A 19410-nucleotide genomic window follows, 5' to 3' on the forward strand; every position below is an offset into this window, starting at 1 on the left:
AACTCTGGCCTTCTAAGTAGGACCTGAATCAGTTATGGCCCGCTCCAGAAAGTCCAACCCAGTTTTCCAGGCTGTGCAACAGGATTCTGTGATCTACAGTATCAAACGCAGCGCTGAGGTCCAACAGAACCAGGACTGAAACATTACCAGAATCAGTGTTCAACCTGATGTCGTTTAACACCTTGACCAGAGCTGTTTCAGTGCTGTGATGACGTCTGAAGCCTGATTGAAAGTTATCAAGACATCCACTTTCATTCAGAAAGTCGTTGAGCTGGTTAAATACAACTTTCTCAATTATCTTGGATATGAAAGAGAGGTTAGAGACAGGTCTGTAGTTGTTCATCATAGAGGTGTCTAGAGTTCTCTTCTTTAGGAGTGGCTTAATGGCAGCTGTCTTTAGTGACTTGGGAAAAATGCCTCATGCCAGTGAGCTGTTAACTATTTGTTATTTGTTTATCACTTTCTACTGAGGTAAAAACAGTTTTTAAAAAGTCGGATGGTATTATGTCCAGAGTGCAAGTGGTTGATTTCAGATGCCGAACTGTTTCCTCTAGGATTTTTAAATTGACAATATTAAATTGTGACATAACGTCAGACTTATTTCTAGATTTTAGACACAGATTAGTTTTCTTGTTTGTCTGTGTTTTGTGAATGTTTTGTCTAATCGTTTCGATTTTTTTGGCTAAAAAAGTTGGCAAATTTGTTGCATTTCTCAGTGGAGTGGAGGTCTGGGTTTGACTGTTTTGGAGGAGTTTTTCAACCATAGCAAACAGAGTTCGAGAATTGTTGACATTCTTATTAATCATTTCAGATAAATGCAGCTGTCTGGCCTTGCACAGCTCATTGTTATAACTATGCAGGCTTTGTTTGTACAGCTCATAGTGAATCTGAAGCTTTGTTTTCTTCCATTTACGTTCAGCTTTCCTGCATTCTCTTTTCAGGTTTTTGACCGTAGTGGTGTTTCTCCATGGGGTTTTCTGTTTGATCAAGGTGCTCTTGATTCTTACATCAACAGCTTCCATTACATTCAAAATTTTTAAGTTGAAATGATCCAGCAGTACTTCAACAGACTCTCCGCTCATTGTTGGTAACATAGCTATGGCCTCCCTAAACTGAGCACTTGTTTTCTCATTAATGTACCTCTTCTTAACTGAGAAGCTGGTTGTTTGAACATTCTGAGTGATAAATAAATCAAATAAAATACAAAAATGGTCAGACAAGGCCAAATCAAGAAATATCAACACCTTTATAAATGACCAGGTCCAGAATGTGACCTCGAAGGTGGGTAGGTTCTGTTACATGTTGCCACAAACCAAACATGTCCAGCACAGAAGAAAATTATTTGGCATTACCATCCATCATGTTATCTATAGCCCCTTTCACACTGAGGAATAACCCGCGTTTAAATCCGCGAATTTAGCGTGTCCGCTGTTGCGTTCACACTGACGACCCGGGCTGCCGTGTCAACTCGACTCGCCTTTCGACCCGCGTCGGACCCTAGTCTTTTTGCCGAGCCGAGTTTGGTGTGAAAGCAATTGACGCGGGTCGGACGTGGGCGTGGCGTGACGTGAGGAGTTTAAAAGACAGAATGGACAGCTGATTCAGAACAGCGACAGGTGACGACAAGTTTCACTCTGTTTTACCCTACATCAAGTTCGAGACATTTTTGAAGATGGCCAACTGGGGAGACAAGGAGGTCCCGAGCTCCTCAGCCTCCGAGCAGAGGACGTTATTTACCGCCACATGTCGGGACGGTGAAAGATGGACCTCTGCTGGAAGGGCTGGCGAGAAAGATGGGAGAACACGGTTTCCCACGCAGCAAGACGCAGGTGACCAACAAACTAAAGGCCATGAGGAAAAAGTTCAATGCTGTTAATGACCACAACGGCAGGAGGGCGATTGGACTGGCCATATTTTGACATATGCCACGCCATCTGGGGAGGAAGCCACTCTGTATTTAACCCTACCTCCGACGCATTGCTTGTGCCTACGTCATTGTACACGCCCAGCATTTGATGTGTTTCGTGTGACGCTCTGCCACTAGGCAACGCCCCCTGAACTCGGCTTCAGGCGACACGGGTCACCAACACGCGAAGCGTTCACATTGCTCGACGCAGGTCGAAGGTGCAATTTGGACCCGCTAAGGTAGCGGGTCTCAGTGTGAAAGGGGCTTATGTGAATGTTAAAATCCCCGGTCAAGATAAAATGGTTAAAGTCAGTTGAAATGACAGACAATTATTCAGAGAAGTCATCAATAAAACTTGCACAGAATCCTGGAAATCTGTAAATGATTAAGAACAGGATTTTAGGAACACCCTTTAAAATAAAACTAAGATGTTCAAAAGATGTGAATTCAGAAAGAAAATCTAAATTGTGTGAAATTATGAAGTCATTAACTAACAGTGACTTATTGGACAGATCTAATATTAAGTAAGGCTAGCTTTGTGGAGTTTACACTGGTCTCTGTTGTATTCTGAGTTGTACGTGGTACCGTTTAACAGATTAGATAGATTCACCCAGCAGGTTGACTGTTTTCGATTCCTTCTTTTACTAACTAATACAGGAATCCTATTGGGTCCCAGCTTGTTCTCAGAACAGCTGTCAGTAGTCGGACTACTATAGCAGGGACCCTGAACACATCAAGGCATGGTATCTTTGTTTTGAACTGTGCTATCTTTGTTTTGCACTGGATGTTGTGCTGCTCCTTGAACATCCTGCACATCTCCTTGTGCCCTGCTCTGCCAGGACAGATGATGTAAGAGGAGGAGGAGGGGGTGCCCTGCGTTTCTCGGTTGATGGTGGTCGCTGGAGTCCTGGCTGGGATAGAGACATCCTTTTGAGACCTTGGGTGATGTGGAGTAAAGGGTCTGGTGAGGGGGGAGGGCTGGGGGTTGTTTGCCTCGCTGCTGTGTCCTTCAGTCTAATCTGTACAGTCATGTTTGGGTTTGCCGTCCCAACAGCATGACGTAAGTGTGCACCAAGTAATCTGCATCCAGTTCGATTTGGATGCACGCCATCAGGTCTGAAACGCTCCTTACAGTTCCAAAAGATATTAAAGTTATCAATGAACTTAATCCCATGGGCGATGCATGCATTTGACAACCATGTGTTTAGGCCAAGAAGTCTGCTGAAAAGTTCAATTCCATTACCCACAGTCGGAATGGGGCCTGAAATGGAGACACGGTGTGCTCCATAGTGACACAGTCTCTCCAACAGCAGAGAAAAGTCTTTCTTCAGGATCTCAGAGCCAGTCTTCCTTCTCAAAATATCAAAAGACCCTGTGTGGACAATGATCCTCGTGCCATCTGGATGAGTAGACAGAATGGTCGGCAAAATATCTATCACTTCCCTGACTGATGTATCGGAAAAAGTTATATTTTCCGTCTTTGGCATTCTGACATGCTGTGTTATGGAGTCCCCAATTAGAATGGTGTCTATTCCTTTTTGTGTGGAGGTGTCGATCGCTTCTGTAGTCCTCACCTTGGTTGTGGGATTTGGGCTTCTCCTGATGATCTGGTTAGCCCTTGGCTGAGTTTTGGGGCCATTTCTCTTGTTTTCATTCATGTTTGGGTTACATTCATCATCACACACTCTATTTTGAGTAAACGGATCGTATCTATTATGCAATGGAACTTCAGGTGGCGGAGTGAGTGCTGGAGTGACCAACAAAAGGACATTTATGTATGAGTTCCAGCTTCAGATTAATAGCTCACTTGAATGCTAAATGCTTGAATTCTGCACCTTATTGTATTCCTAAACAAATATGTACTCAGAACATTTCTCTTTTGTTCCTGAAACTACATATTTAAACAAGCATTTCTGGTTATTCAGGAGCTCTCTCCTGGCTGCCCATGAAACTTCATTATCAGTAAAGTTAACAGAACATGTTACATAACCACTCTCATTTCCAAACAGTATCCCAGGTTTGTGAGCCAGGTACGGTAAAAACCCAGACCTTTGGTTGCAGTGGCCGTCAGTGGCTTTATGAGATCACATTACCCTACATTATTCAGCTGCAGTCATCCTCTCTTTTTCTGAACTCACCTCCCCTTCTTTTGTTTCTCCACTTGTGTCTTCACTCATCAGCTCTTTGTTTGGCTTGCCTGCGTAATACAGAAGCTGGTTTAGTTATCCAGCATGCTGTTAAAGGACAGCAATATGTAGAAGAAGAAACATTTTTTAGATCTGTTGATGTTTTTTTTTTTTTTTTTTTTTTTGTAGGAAAAGCACAGCTGTAGCTGGTAACATTTGTAGATAACCAGGTGAGAGTTCAGTTGTTGTGCATTTATACTCCTTGACCTGGCAGGGCCATTATGAGCAGTATTATTTACACCTGTGCTCCTGCTGTTATGATGAGTCAGCATTCATGCTGTTAAAAAGCTCTCTATCAGCTAAAAGTGGTGGGTTGATAGGAATGAGTAAGCTGAAAAATAAGTCATTGCTACTATTTAAAATTTGATATAGATTCCCAGGAAAATGTTCAATGCCATGGGATACAGAACATTTTGTCAATAAATATTACAACAATACAAAAGATGGCATCAATAACAACACTATCAAGTTGTTTGATGAAATGCAGAAAATGAATATAGTAACATAAAGTATATGATAAAAATATTTTAGAATTTTCTTAGTTTAAAAACAGAAAAAACAAAAAAGAAATATTTTTAGGGTAAATGTGGCCAAATGGTATCACAGAGAAAAAGATGATCACAACTGAAGGGTGTGACCATGCAACCATGCAAAGACTGCAAGGAAATCGGACATAATGCAGCTCCCGAGGAGTCATCTCAATAGGAAAAAGAAGTCCTAACCATCACCCTGCTAGTTATCAGATATCCTGCTGGTATAATAACCTGACCAAAGGAGGAGATAGAAGCTGATATAAAGACAAAAAGCCCTTCACAATACATGGAGGGATTCACCACAGGTCACTCACCAAACCCCATTAGCTCAGACACTCACCAGGTTAGACTGGGGACTGATGAGTGTCAGAGCTACTATCAAGACAAAACAAAAAAGATCTAGAAGTACATCAGGAAGTGTACGCCACATGCAGCTAAAATCCTCCAAGTGAGAGGAAGAAGAGGACAAAGAGGTGGAATCATCATGAAAGGAAAAGTTCCTGCATGCACCACAGACGGACTGAAGAAGTGACTGATATGGAGAGTCCTATCAGTCGGCAACGTCAGAACAGGCCCTGATTAAAGGGCAATAGGAGCCGGGGTTTACCACACCAGACGGGACCCTGGGTTCAAGCTGTGCAAAGAGGCTTCTGAGTCAGTCCAGTACATAGAAGCAGGATGTAAGATGCAGGAAGGTATAGCACACATGTAACGCTGTGATCAAGTGGCGGGAATAGTGTACAAGAACATCTTTGCTGAGTACGGGCTGGAAGTTCCCAAGTTAAAGTGCGAGACGCCTTTCCTAACAACCATGCTGTATTGTGATAAACACAACAGCAGTGAATGGAAGCATTTAAAAATCTGATATCTGTTAAATTATGATGTGTCAGTTAATGTGACTGCTGCATATTGAAAGTGAGTACAGGTTACTAGCGCCGCTAAATCTTATAGAATATGTTCACTTATTATCCGATTACCAGTGCATATGTGATGGAAGCAAGTTATTACTATAGCTAGAACATATGCTGTTCACAAGAATTCTGAGCTTATATCTAGAGAAATTCAGAAGGCCGGCTTTGTATGCATATTCTGGGTAAGTTCTTCCAAAAAGAACAACAGAGGAAATGGCTATCACCTCTGACATGTCACGTGTCAACATTTTATTTCATGGCTTGAGATTGTTCTCGTGTTTCAAATGCATCTACTTTGTAAACTGGCTCATTTGTATAAAACACATTTGAATGATAGCCTCATGTTCTAGGACTTATGAATGCTGTAACCAGTGGCCGCAGGCAAATGTACAGACTGAGCTTTGAGGCAGAGAAGTATGTAGTGGTTTACTACTTCAGTTGAAGCACATTTACACTGAAAGCTTGTGTATATCACTGTATAAATGGAAGCTTTTTAAACTACTTGTCAGCGATGTTATTTCAAGCATATTGGAAGAATCCCTTTGTGGATTTAGTCAGATTAAATTGGATTAATGTTAAAAACTGAAGTGGACCTTTTTTTTTTTTGACCTTCTGTCAAGGTTAGAATGGTTAAAAGTAGGCAAAGGGCGCCATGAAGGAAAGAAGAGTCGGTCAGGGCACAGAAAAGGGAGTGCCGGAGAGCCGAACGGAAATGGCGCAAGTCAAAGCTCCAGGTTCATTATGAGACTTACAAAGAAAAGCTATGTGTGTTCAACCAGACTTTGCGTAGAACAAGGGAGAGTTATTTTTCTGAAATCATCAAAAACTGCAGTAACAACTCTCGTGTCCTGTTTGCTGAAGTAAACAGATTAACAAACCCTCCAGTTTTACTGCCTTTAGAACTCATTTCTGCATCCAAGTGTAATGAGTTTGCAATATTCTTTAATGACAAAGTTCAATAATTTCCACAACACAAATAACTACTCTGCAGCCAGCTAGACACTTAGAGCTGACACATTTCACACCTGTTACTGACAAAACAGTTGAAGAGACCATCTGCAGTCTGAGTTCATCAACGTGCTGCCTTGATGAGTTGCCCACTAGATTCCTATAGTCTGTGCTGAGCAGTTTGTTACCACAACTCGCTCATCTAGTCAACATCTCACTCTAGACTGGAACATTTCCAAAGGCCTTTAAAAACCGCTGTCATTAAGCCCCTTCTAAAGAAGAGCAATCTTGATGCCACAGTACTGAACAACTACCGGCCCATATCAAACCTGCCATTCTTAGTCAAAGTTCTAGAAAAAGTTGTATACGACAGCTTAGTGACTTTCTCCTGTCTAACAATGCTTTTGATACTTTCCAATCAGGCTTTAGGCCCCACCACAGCACTGAGACAGCTCTGATCAAGGTGACAAATGACATCCGCCTGAACACAGATGCAAGTAAAGTCACAGTCTTAGTTCTGCTGGACCTGAGTGCTGCCTTTGACACAGTTGACCATGCGATCTTATTACAGAGGTTAGAAGACTGGGTGGGAATCTCTGGTGTTGCTTTAAACTGGTTCAAGTCCTATCTGGAGGACAGGAAATATTTTGTTGAAATTGGTAACAGTGTCTCAGACCAAATGGCTATGACCTGTGGGGTTCCCCAGGGGTCAATCCTGGGACCCATATTGTTCAATCTGTACATGCTTCCACTAGGCCAGCTAACGTAGCTATAATGTGTCCTACCACAACTATGCAGATGACACTCAGATCTACGTGTCACTGACAGCAGGAGAACACGGGCCTGTAGATACATTGTGTCACTGCATCGAACAGATCAGTGTGTGGATGCAAAACAATTTTCTCCAGCTAAACTCAGACAAAACTGAAATCATTGTCTGTGGCCCACAGAAACAAAGAGAAAGTGTTATCAGTCACCTTGAGACTCTCTCTCTAAAACCCAATTATCAAGTTAGAAATCTCAGGGTAATATAGGACTCAGACCTGAACTTTAACAGCCACATTAAATCAGTAACATCACCAGCTTTTTACCATCTAAAAAACATTGCCAGAATCAAAGGAATAATGTCTAAACCAGACGTAGAAAGACTGATCCATGCGTTTGTCTCCAGCAGGTTAGACTACTGTAACGGTTGCTCACTGGGCTCTCTCTGCAGTACATCCAGAACGCTGCTGCTCGAGTCCTGACTAGAACCAGGAAATACGACCATATTAGTCCAGTGCTCAGGTCTCTGCACTGGCTTCCTGTCACTCAGAGAATAGACTTTAAAACAGCTCTGCTTGTGTACAAGTCTCTTCATGGTCAAGCGCCAAAGTACATCTCTGACATGTTAAAGCCATATGAACCAACTCGGGCTCTGAGAACCTCAGGGAGGGGTCTCTTGCTGGTGCCCAGAGTCAGGACTAAACAAGGTGAGGCTGTGTTTCACTTTTATGCTCCTAAAATCTGGAACAGTCTTCCAGAAGATGTGAGACAGGCCTCAACTCTGACAATGTTTAAATCCAGGCTGAAAACAGTTCTATTTAGCTGTGCATATGACACCTGAAAGTATTTGATCTGCACTCTTCACTTTTAAATTAATTAATTAATGATTATTTTTAATGGGTTTTTACATTTTTTTTCAATTTTTTTTATTATTATTATTATATTTATTTATTTATTTATTTATATTTTTTTATGATTTTATTGCCTTCTTGTGATTTTATGTAGCTGTGAAGCACTTTGATTTGCCTTGTGTATGAATTGTGCTCTATAAATAAAATTGCCTTGCCATTGCCTTGCCTTTAGTAAAATTGTATGGTAAAAGTTTACTGTATACTGTTTACTGTATATTTACTGTATTACTGCGGCCATGGCTCAGTGGTTAGTCGGTTGTCCAATAACTGGAAGGTTGGCGGTTCGATTCCCACTCTCGCCACTCAAAAAAGATTGGTGGAACTGATAGTTCTAGAATGCGCCGTTGAGGGTGGCAGCACGTTGGAGTAGCTCTGTACCTCACATTGAGATTTTTTCTTTTTTCTAAATTTCATTCCTGTTTTTTCTTGGAAGAAATTGCATTTTTTGGACAACTGTTCCTTCCTGCCTTGGATGCTGTGCAGCTGGATTGATTTTTTTTTTTCCCAATATTTTTGTATATTTTGCTCTTTTGTTATGATGCATAACCATAGCAACAGGGTGGTTTACAACAGGGAGCAGCTGATTAACATTGGAAAAGCAGAAATAATTCGACAACTGATGCCAGAAATCCCACTGGAATTGAAAAGGAGGCGTCGTGGATGCAGAGCAGGAGCAAAGAGGAGAGAGAGAGAAAGAAGAAGTTCAAACCATCTCTGCCATCCATCATCATGGGCAATGTAAGATCGTTAGCTAACAAGTTGGATGAACTTCTAGCCTTGACAAGGACTCAGCAAGAATATCGGGAATGTAGCATAATGTGTTTTACTGAGACATGGCTGCAGGATCATATCCCCGACTCCAGCGTCTCTCTGCCAGGCTTCCTGACTGTACGAGCAGATCGAGATTTAAAGAGTAGCAGGAAAAGGAAAGGGGGTGGATTGGCAGTGCTTGTCAACAACAGATGGTGTCACCCAGGACATGTTACTGTGAAGAGTCGTCTATGCAGTCCTGACATTGAACTATTGGCAGTAAGTTTTCGTCCATATTATTTGCCAAGAGAGTTCACCAGTGTTTTGGTGGCTGTTTACATTCCACCCTCAGCTGTTGCCGACACTGCATGTGATGTCATCAGTTCCGTTGTTGCTAAGATACAGACACAACACCCCAATTCTTTTGTGGCAATATCTGGTGATTTTAATCATGCCTCACTCACTGCCAACTTTTCAACAGTTTGTCAGCTGCTCTACCAGAGAAAACAAGACATTGGATTTGTTTTACACAAATGTCAAGGATTCATACATTTCGAAATCAAGACCTCCCCTGGGTAAATCAGATCACAACCTTGTTTTTCTCTGTTCAGCATATAAACCCCTTGTCCAGAGACTACCTGTCACAAAAAAGACTGTTAGAAAGTGGTCACAGGAAGCTGAAGAAGCCTTACAGGGTTGTTTTGATGCAACCGATTGGATTTCTCTTTGTAAGCCACATGGAGAGGACATTAATGCCATGACTGAGTGTGTGACTGACTATATAAACTTCTGTGTGGACAACACCATCCCCACCAGAACAGTGAGATGCTTCCCTAATAACAAACCCTGGATCACCAGTGAGCTAAAGGAACTATTGAACAAGAAAAAAAAAACCTTTAGGGAGCGAGACAGGGAGTTACTGAGGAGTACACAGAAGCAGCTCAAATTCGAGATCAGAGAGAGCAAGGAGGTGTATAGAAAGAAGCTTGAGAGTAAACTGCAGAGGAACAATATCAGAGATGTGTGGTCAGGAATGAAGAAGATCACAGGCCTCAAGCAGAGGGAGGATCGGATGGATGGAAGTCTGGACAGAGCAAATGAGCTGAACACATTCTTCAACAGGTTCAGTTCAGGAACAAGCTCACCATCCTCCCCTCCTGTTCCCAGCCAAAGAGACATCCCACTCTCCTCTGACCCACAGCTTTCCTGTAACATCTCCACCTCCACCTCAGTCATGGATTCTTCTGCTTCCACTAGTTTGTCTTCAACCAAATCAGGAGATGCTGCTGTCCCCTTTGCCTCCCCCTCCCACTTTTCTGTTTCTAGAAGTCAGGTGAAGAGGCAGTTGGAGAGACTGAACCGGAACAAGGCTGCAGGTCCAGATGGTGTCAGCCCCCGAGTCCTGAAGGCCTGTGCAGAGCAGCTCTGTGGGATTCTGCAACACCTATTCAACCTTAGCTTGACCCAAGAGAAGGTACCACTGTTGTGGAAGACATCCTGTCTGGTTCCGGTACCAAAGAAAACTCACCCTTCAGTCATCAATGACTACAGACCTGTTGCCCTGACATCCCACATCATGAAGATCCTGGAGAGACTCCTGTTGACCCACCTGTGTAGGCAAACCAGCACATATCAGGACCCCCTGCAATTTGCTTATCGCCATGGAGTTGGAGTTGAAGACGCTATCATACACCTGCTTCAACAAACCCACTGTCATCTGGACAAAGCAGGCAGCACTGTGAGAATCATGTGCTTTGATTTCTCCAGTGCATTTAACACAATTCAGCCTGATCTGCTTCGTCTGAAACTCCAGAAGACTCAGGTGGAGGCCTCAACAATCACCTGGATTAATGACTACCTGACAAACAGACCACAGTTTGTCAGACTCTCATCTTGAATGTTAACAAAACAAAGGAGATGATTGTAGATTTCAGGAAAAACAGGGTCAGGTCAAACCCTGTTTCCATCATGGGAGAAGAAGTGGAGGTGGTTGAGGAATATAAATACCTTGGTGTTCATCTGGACAACAGACTGGACTGGAGACATAAAAGTGAAGCCATATACAAGAAAGGACAGAGCAGACTGTACTTCTTGAGGGAGCTAAGGTCCTTCAAGGTTTTTAGCAAGATGTTGCAGATATTCTACAAGTCTGTTGTTGAGAGCGTCATTTCCTCTTGCGTCATCTGTTGGGGCAGCAGCATCAGAACCAGGGACCTAAAAAGACTCAGGAACCTTTGGAGACAATAATGCAAAGAAGGATTTTGCATAAAATCAAGAGAATTATGGACAACCCTGAACATCCTCTCTATGAGACTGTTATCGGAAAACAGAGTCTCTTCAGTCAAAGGCTTCTTCAGTTTGGATGCAAAACGGACCGCTACAGGAAATCTTTCCTGCCCACAGCCATCAGCATCTATAATAACTCCATGATTTAATTGAGTTACATCAACATTTAATTTCCCTCTGGGATAAATAAAGTATTTTTGAATTTGAATTGAATTGAATTGAATAGCTGGAGGGGTGTCGGTGCACCTCCTTGTCACGGCCGAGGTGCCCTTGAGCAAGGCACCGTACCCCCATGCTCCCCAGGCGTATGGCTGCCCACCGCTCCAGGTTGGCATCTGTCTCTGAGTGTGTGTGTGTGTGACCATGTGCATATGTGTGTCAACAGGTGCCAACCTGGATGGGTTAAAAGCAGAGGACAAATTTTGTGTGTATGCATGACCAATAAATCGGATCTTAATCTTAATTTATACCTTAGGTCTTTGAGGCAAAAAATAAGAGTGGGTTATGTTTTTTTTGTGCCGATGTAATGAAGTATTAACTTTAGCACACTTATGCTCATGGCAGACAGGGTTGAGATTATGTAGCCTGGTAGTGATGAAGCAATGGTTTCAAGTTTTGCCTCTGTAGTCTCTGTCATTTTTAAGTAGGCAGATGGCAAAGCTCCTTCTGGAGCAGTTCATGCTTTATTCATCAAAAAGCACACTGCAAGCTAGGTTTCCACATAGTGCTTGTCTTTTGTTCAGTCTCTATCCATCTAGACTAACTCACCTGTTGTACGGTGGCATCACTCAGCACTGTGCTGCTGGTCAATATTTGAACGCTTCGTTCATTACTCATGCACAGGACATCAGTCCCTCCCCTCCCCCCAACAGACTATGTCTGCCAGTAGAGTCCTGTACATGCTAGAGAGACTAATAAACTTAAAATTGAAAAATTAGTTGGAATACCTATTGGTTTCCAAGACGGAGTCCAGCCAACCTCTTAAGATAAGTGTGAAGGCTGGTTGTGGATCTTGATTTTCCGAAGCATCCCACTGACACATCATGGTGAGACAACAACACAGTATTTCCACTATCAGTGCAGTCCATGTTATCGATCCCTCTCATGATGTAAAAGCTGTGTCTTACTATCAGTTTCATCTGTAGGACATACATCGGTGTACAGACACATGAAGAATAATTAATTGACACTCTAATCCAGAACAGTCACATTTTCAGTCACGGTGGGGCTTACTTGGCTCTGGCCATGCATAAGAAGTCATGTGCGATGCTTTTGCAGGGTTTTGTTTTCATATTAACTAAGTTCTGATGTCTTTAACACACACCTTTGAAACCTCATGTCTGACCAGTATGAATGCAACAACAGCCCCTCAGACAGTCCAAAACTTGTTGCATCCATTACACTGAAAATATTCTTTGATACTGAATGAACCTGATGTTGACCTAACTCATCATAAAAGACCATCCCCAAGGCTGGAAATGTGGGTATCAAAATCTTCAATATCAGAATAACTGGTTAACTTAATTTCTTTTCAGATCATGTTAATATACTGTGTAAATTACACCCAGATCATGCCATCTGCAGTGGAAGCGGTTCTGTCCAGCTGTAACAGAATCAATGAAAAAATGCTTTCCGAGCACATTTCCAAAGAAACTGCTTCAAAAAGTGACCTTGAATGTCAGCTGTGTTTTCTTTTTCCAATGCTGTTTGTTTGCTCAGTCTCTGTGCTCTGTGTGTCTGTTCCTCAGTTCTTCAGAAAGGACCAGGGGGATTTCTTCATTGGCTGCTTGTTTCTAACAGAGCTCAGCACACCATTTGTCTCCCTGGGGAAGATACTTATTCAGGTGAGACAGCACGTACACATGGGCATCCACCTGAAACAAACTGCGAAGTAACGCATCTCTACTGGAAAATATCATTAAGCCACAGTTATTTTTGTTTGACAGATCAACCACCGCACAGTTGAGTAGGGAAATGATTTTTTAAATACGTAGCTCAAATAGCAGTTGTCCAATCATAGCTTAGCAACTATAACTAGACACAACAGGTCTGTAGAGATTTGTGTTTCCATTTGTGCTTTGGACCTGCCTCTAGTTAAAGCAATAGACAACATTTAACAAGAAGAGTGTCACCTTTTGTACTCATTCCAAAGCCACAACTGCAGTTTTGCAGATGCAGGGATTTAGCATTGTGCTGATCTGCAAAACCTTGGCATGTTTCCACTTTCAAACACCACAGAGCGTGTCATTAACTAAACTCCAGTTTATGTGTAGACAGGTCACATTAAAAAACAGTTCACAGTTGCCATAACCATTATGTTTTATTCCCCTTGTGTGTGGAAGCTGATTATAAATACTACGACTACATCAGTGCAGTCTCTAAAGAACACCACACAGGCTGTTATCACCCTAGTTTTTATTTCATTTGCCAAATGTATTTATCAGCTTTTAACCTGAAATGTTTTTCCAATGTAGACTTAAGTTACTTGAATTTTTCTTTAAGTTCGTCTGATGACGATTTAAGTGACCGTGAGTTTAGTCTTAATGGGCTGATTGTCTGTCAGAATCTCTGATGCATTTAGTCATCTGACAGAAGAAACAGAAAAATATGTGACTGACATCTTTGTTGGGAATTTGGCTGTGTTAATGTGCACTTACACTGTTTTAACAAGAAGATGGATTTCTGTTGGACTGTTTACATGCACCTCTAACATTGGACTAATATCAGGGGTGTGGACTTGAGTCAAATGACTTAGACTCGAGTTAGACCCAAGTCATGAATTTAATGACTTCAGATTTGACTTGACAAAATTATAAGACTTGTAACTCGTCTTTGACTTTCACTGAAATGACTCGCGACTTTAGTTTGACTTCAACCTATTGACTTGGAAGTATTTGATACCGCTCCTTGAAAAAGTTTCCCTCGTACTGCCGCCAATGAGATCTACATGGTGTTTTAATACTGATTACCAGACACAGTCGGTGAATCCAAGATAAGCATGGAGCTGGCTTAGCAAAGGTTGACAGGAGAAATGATTTTATTCTATGTACTAATCAGAAATGTCCAAGCTGTTAAGAAAAAAAAAAAGGAAGCTTTCTATAAGAAGTTCTATGCAGTTTCAATATGGGATGAGTGAAATACATTGCTGAGCAGAATCTATGTAATTTCTGTTAATGGATTGTGCATTGGAAGCAGCACTATTTTACCCCAATATTACATTTATTCACTCTTTGAATTTGCAAAAGTGTTCAAATAACCAAGTACAAATTTCAGAAAAAAACTATTATTTGTGTAAACTTAATATTTCAATATCCATAAAAAAAAAACTGTATTTGATGAAGAGCTCGTGATGACTTGGCTGTGACTTGAAACAGTGTTGAGGACTTGTACTTAACTTTAGACTTCTCAGTCTTGACTTGGGACTTGACACTAGACTTGAGTAGAGAGACTTGAGACTTACTTGTGACTTGCAAAATAATGACTTGGTCCCACCTATATATATTTTTTCAACTGTTGTAATTTAGTTGCTTTTTCTTAGTCCGTTGTTTAACAATGACCAGCGGCTGTGACAGTTGTGCAGAGCAGTGATGGACAGCTGTAGCAACAGTAATTAGAATCAGGGATCTGATAATACTGTGTTTAGGCGTTCTGTTCAGGTTACGTGCGCAAGTGCTTGTTTTAGAAACTTACTCTTAACTGCCTCTTCTGAATTCTGAAAGTCCCATTGGGGTTTGAAATGATGCTGTTCTTAAGACAGAATAAAACTCAGTTTCTAAGTGTAGTTTTTCAAACCAACAAACATGTCTCTTCAGATTTAATTTTATTTAACTTTTTTTGTTTTGTAATCCTATTCAGGTGATGCAGTCTTGCATCATCAGGTATCTCCATTTGATTTGGAGGGTTGTTTGTCACTGTTTTATCAATAATTAAGGTGCATGGCTCACCAAAAAAACAAACAAAAAAACCCACATCTGTCAGCAGCATTGAGCAAAGAAGCCATGACACTATTTACGGTCTCTGCCTTAGAAACTGTCTGCTGCATTTAATGTCTTCATTAGTACCATCCATACAGACACATCACACCCCACACATTGGAAAACACAGTCGATATGTACTCTGAGCCTTTGAGGCTTGCAATGCATTAATCTAAGAATAGAAGACCCTTACTGTCTACCTCTGTGAAATCGGTGGAGTGTGAGCCTTCGAGTCTTTGCTGACATCTGCTGTCAGCAGAGAAAAAGAGCAGAGAAAAGCAAAGCTGCACTGCTGCCCTCTTTTGGATCAGATCAGCACTAACGGAGACTCTGCCAGAAGCCTGTCCTCAAATCTTTCACAAGTTAAAGATCACATACAGGCATTGTTGTTGGACAAGAATGTAGATCTGCCAAAACTACAGCTGCCTGCGCATGCTTCCATTCACACGAGATAACCAGCATGTTTGTTAATGAGCCTCCTGTGTGCATCAGAAATGAGATCCCATTCACGCATAAACTTACAAAATCGGAGAAAAAGAAAAAACAGACTGGATACATGAGAAAGTAGTGACTTTGATTAAATAACCTTTTAAATAGTCGAACTTGTTACTTGTTGCCATATTTTTTTCATTTACTTTGATATAGCTCTGTATATTGGAATGATTCCATGTGCACAAAAAGGCCCTGACTGAAAATGCTGTTTGCATTTAACAGACCCTATCATCATGATAATACTCATTTTGACAGAAAAATAGTTCAATTTTCCTGGCGTTCAAAATGAAAATGTTCTGTCCGCTCTGTTGGAGCTCAGGTCTCAGATGATTTGACTGTGGGAGAGCTTTAGCCTCCACCCACACCTCCTCTCTCCTGTTTCAGGCCAGGAGAATGTGGATCATTGGGAATTAGAAATTTAAGAGCTTTATTTATTTGTTTTTTTTTTCCATCCAAAAACACATTTCAGACAAATAACGACCCTCACGAACTGCATGCTTATGTGTTCAGACTTTTATTTTCACCAGCAACAGTGAGCTGCCTTGTACCTGTCACAAAATATAGTTTAAAGAAATTTCTAGGCGAGAAAATATATCTCAAATCTTCTAATACGAGGGTTGATTCAACACGATTGAACCGGCTTGAAAATTTGCTCTGACATCTTCGGAGGATCGAGGCCCCACCGGCGGGTTGAGTAACACAGCTTCAGCGCTAATTTTCCTCACAGAGAATAGCCGTAGCTTGTTAGTTGTTATGTGTTTTAGTAGTTAAACATAAGATCAGATGTATTTCAGCTCGATAGGTAGAAAGTTGTATTTTCTATTTATATCAAAAGAAAAAACAGACGTAATACATGAAAAACTCTAAAATCTCAATCTGGGTCAGGACTGTTTGTTGTTATGACCTTTGTGTTTGGATGCAAAATACGACGTATCTTTAGGACTTCTATAAATTAAAAAGACAATTGCAGACATAAAGGACCTATAGATTTTTAAATGTTTTGAACTATGTGATAGGAAGTGTTTTTATTGTCTTGTTCACAATGATATCGTCCTCAAACTGTCTTATCCTTTCTGTGTTAAAAACCAATACAGCTGAGAAAAAACCAATTGAAATTAAAACGAAAGAAAAACAAACGTGCAAAATGTAAAAGAAAAAAAGCAAAGCATCGTTCAGTAAGTGGACATACGTACCAGAGAACCGACACCAAACCAATAAGCTGCTAACTTGTGGTAAGGCTGAAATACAGTGCCAGATGCACATTTTCTTAAAAGATATTTAAATGTTTATTGGGAAGAGACGAAGGTGATCCTTCAGTTAATTTCCACTACATGCAAGAATATGTGAATAACTTAATTACCGATATTACTGACCAATGAAAAATGTTCTATAAATGTAGCCTGGAAAAAAACTGGAAAAATGTGTATGCACTGTGTTCATTAGTGTCACACAGACTAATTCTCTTCATACATGTCCCATTTGTCTCCTCCCTCAGCTCAGCCTCCAGGACTGCTCGCTGCACAAGGCCAATGGCGGGATGGTGTTGTTCACCTTCTTTATGTGCCGCATCGCCCTCTTCCCCTACATGTACTTAATGTACGGTCACCACTACGGCATCCCTCTCTACAGCGTGCCCTTCCACCTGCCACTCTCCACCAACCTGGGCAGCTTGTGCATCATGGCGCCGCAGGTCTACTGGTTCGTGCTGCTGTGCCGAAAGGGCTATCGTCTGTACCAGCGAAGCCGTAGGCCGCACTCGCCTCCTGCGGCCGCCGTCGCTGACGGCTCTAAGGATGATTGATATCTACTTCACAACTGCTTGCTCAAGCCGCACACTCAGCTACTAACTCAACCCCACCATGGTACTGTAGTACACCAGGGCTGCCTGCTCTTGTTCCACAACTCCTGGGCATTTTCCGCACACTTTAACTCCTCTATTACAAATCTGCTGCCTAAGTGGACCTCTCCACCACCAATCTAATGCTACTACTGAACTTAGGTGATATGTGTTTTTCTTTTTGGATTTGACTCTGGCCTGGATCTTGTTGAAGTGCTACACTGTTTTAACATTTACAGTACTGAAGAAAGGTTGTGTTAAGTGTGGCGCAAACACACCAGAAACTAAAGAGGAGCTTCCACAGAGACTTTATATTTTCTCTTTACTCCCACTGTGTTTACAGCTGCTGCTGATTGGAAAGGTCTGTTACACTGAGTGGCTGTTTCAACAGGTTGTATTTGAGCGTTTGGTTCTGTTGTAACAGTGATGTCATACAGTTTCTTTTCCTCTCTTATCTATTCACTTAACACACTGGCAAGAAGGATTAGGAGTTGTGGTAGATAGGATGCATATTCAGGCAGTATTAGCAGGGAATAAAGTGAGCAATACATGTCACCTCATCTACACCCGAGAGCTAAAAACAGCTACATCATTTGCACCCAATTAATGTGATAGCCTGTGACCTTTCACCTCTACTACTTTTGTTTTCTGCACAGTGTGGCATCGGTCACAAATCCACATCAAGTCAGTTTTCCTCCTTTTTAACAAGATTAAACATTTTCAGAATTTCATTTTTAAGTATTCTCAAAGATGTGATTTGTAGAACCTGATTTCTTTTTCTGAGCTAAATTTGGATTGCCTTGAGCAAGAAACAATTGGATAAGATCTTCCCCTCTGTTCCAAAATATATTGTATTTAGAACAACTTACAGCTAAGGTGAAGGATTTACAAAGTTCTCTTTTAAAATCTCTGCTGGGATTGTGTGGAATTTTTCTTTGACACTGGAGCATTGCAGCTGACATGGTGACAGAGCTGTTGCAGTGCAGCTTGGGTATGACAGTCTCTGAGTGTCAGATATGGGTGGGGGACGATAATAGCTAATAAAGGTGGTTCCTGAACTCGGGGCCAGGTCAGAGCAATAAGGTGTGCTGCGGCTCATGCAGGCAGATGCAAGCAGAGGACTGAAATTCCCCAAACCTTAAAGAAAAAAAGATAAAAGAGAAGATTCCTGATGAGTACTTACTGTTTAGTTCTTCTGCAGATGCAAAGATTTGTATGCACTTCTGTATCAGGTGTGGAATCGAGCACTTAACACATAAAGCTTTCTATAAAGTTTTTAGAGATTGAAATAATTTTTTTTGTTTCATTAGAAAAATAGTTTTAAAACTTGAACCTACTTAACCACAGAGGACCATTATCATGCAAATTCCGTGTTGCAGATGGGCATTTATGAAAGAGAATCAGCATTTCATGCTTCACTTTGGTTATTTAATTCAAAGAAATGTATAGAAAATATTTTATTAGTTCCATCCGTCATCCAGAGGTAATTTCGGTATATTCTTAATCATTCAGGCTTCGTTTCTAAATGGCCTTTTTTTTTTTTTTTTTTTTTTTTTTTGTCCTGTAAATTGAATCTATGCAAAAGAGGCTGTGGTGCATGTATTGTATGCAACACTAATTTAAAGTCATAACATACTGGTCCACACCTCATAATTTATTCTCTCCTTTAATCTTTTGGGGAGGCTCTTCGTTAACCTCTGTATATTTTTACTCAACTAAACACAAATTATGAGGCTCTTTCACACATCGGTTGTGCATTTTCAGCCCAAAAAAAGGCCTCCTCGTTAATCCGCCGCTGTTCCCTCTCTTAATTCACACATGCTAAACGGAGGCGGATCAGCCCTGCATCGCTGTGTCCTTACACACATCCAGCTGATGTGGAATCCACTGAGCGACGACAGCACTGTAGGT

The 19410-nt window shown here is 41.4% G+C and overlaps 1 protein-coding gene across 1 annotated transcript in view; it reads left to right on the forward strand.

Moving 5' to 3' along the window:
- Nucleotides 1-19051, forward strand: part of tlcd3a (TLC domain containing 3A) — a 47313-nt gene extending 28262 nt beyond the window's left edge. The window contains exons 4-5 of the mRNA XM_075486902.1: nt 12945-13040; nt 17158-19051. Of these exons, the coding sequence (XP_075343017.1) occupies nt 12945-13040; nt 17158-17463 (402 nt within the window). The 3' untranslated portion in view covers nt 17464-19051. The remainder of the gene's footprint in view (nt 1-12944; nt 13041-17157) is intronic.
- The last annotated feature ends 359 nt before the right edge of the window (nt 19052-19410 follow it).

The sequence above is a fragment of the Odontesthes bonariensis genome, chromosome 16 (genome assembly GCF_027942865.1).
Source record: "Odontesthes bonariensis isolate fOdoBon6 chromosome 16, fOdoBon6.hap1, whole genome shotgun sequence".
Taxonomy (NCBI): Eukaryota; Metazoa; Chordata; class Actinopteri; order Atheriniformes; family Atherinopsidae; genus Odontesthes; species Odontesthes bonariensis.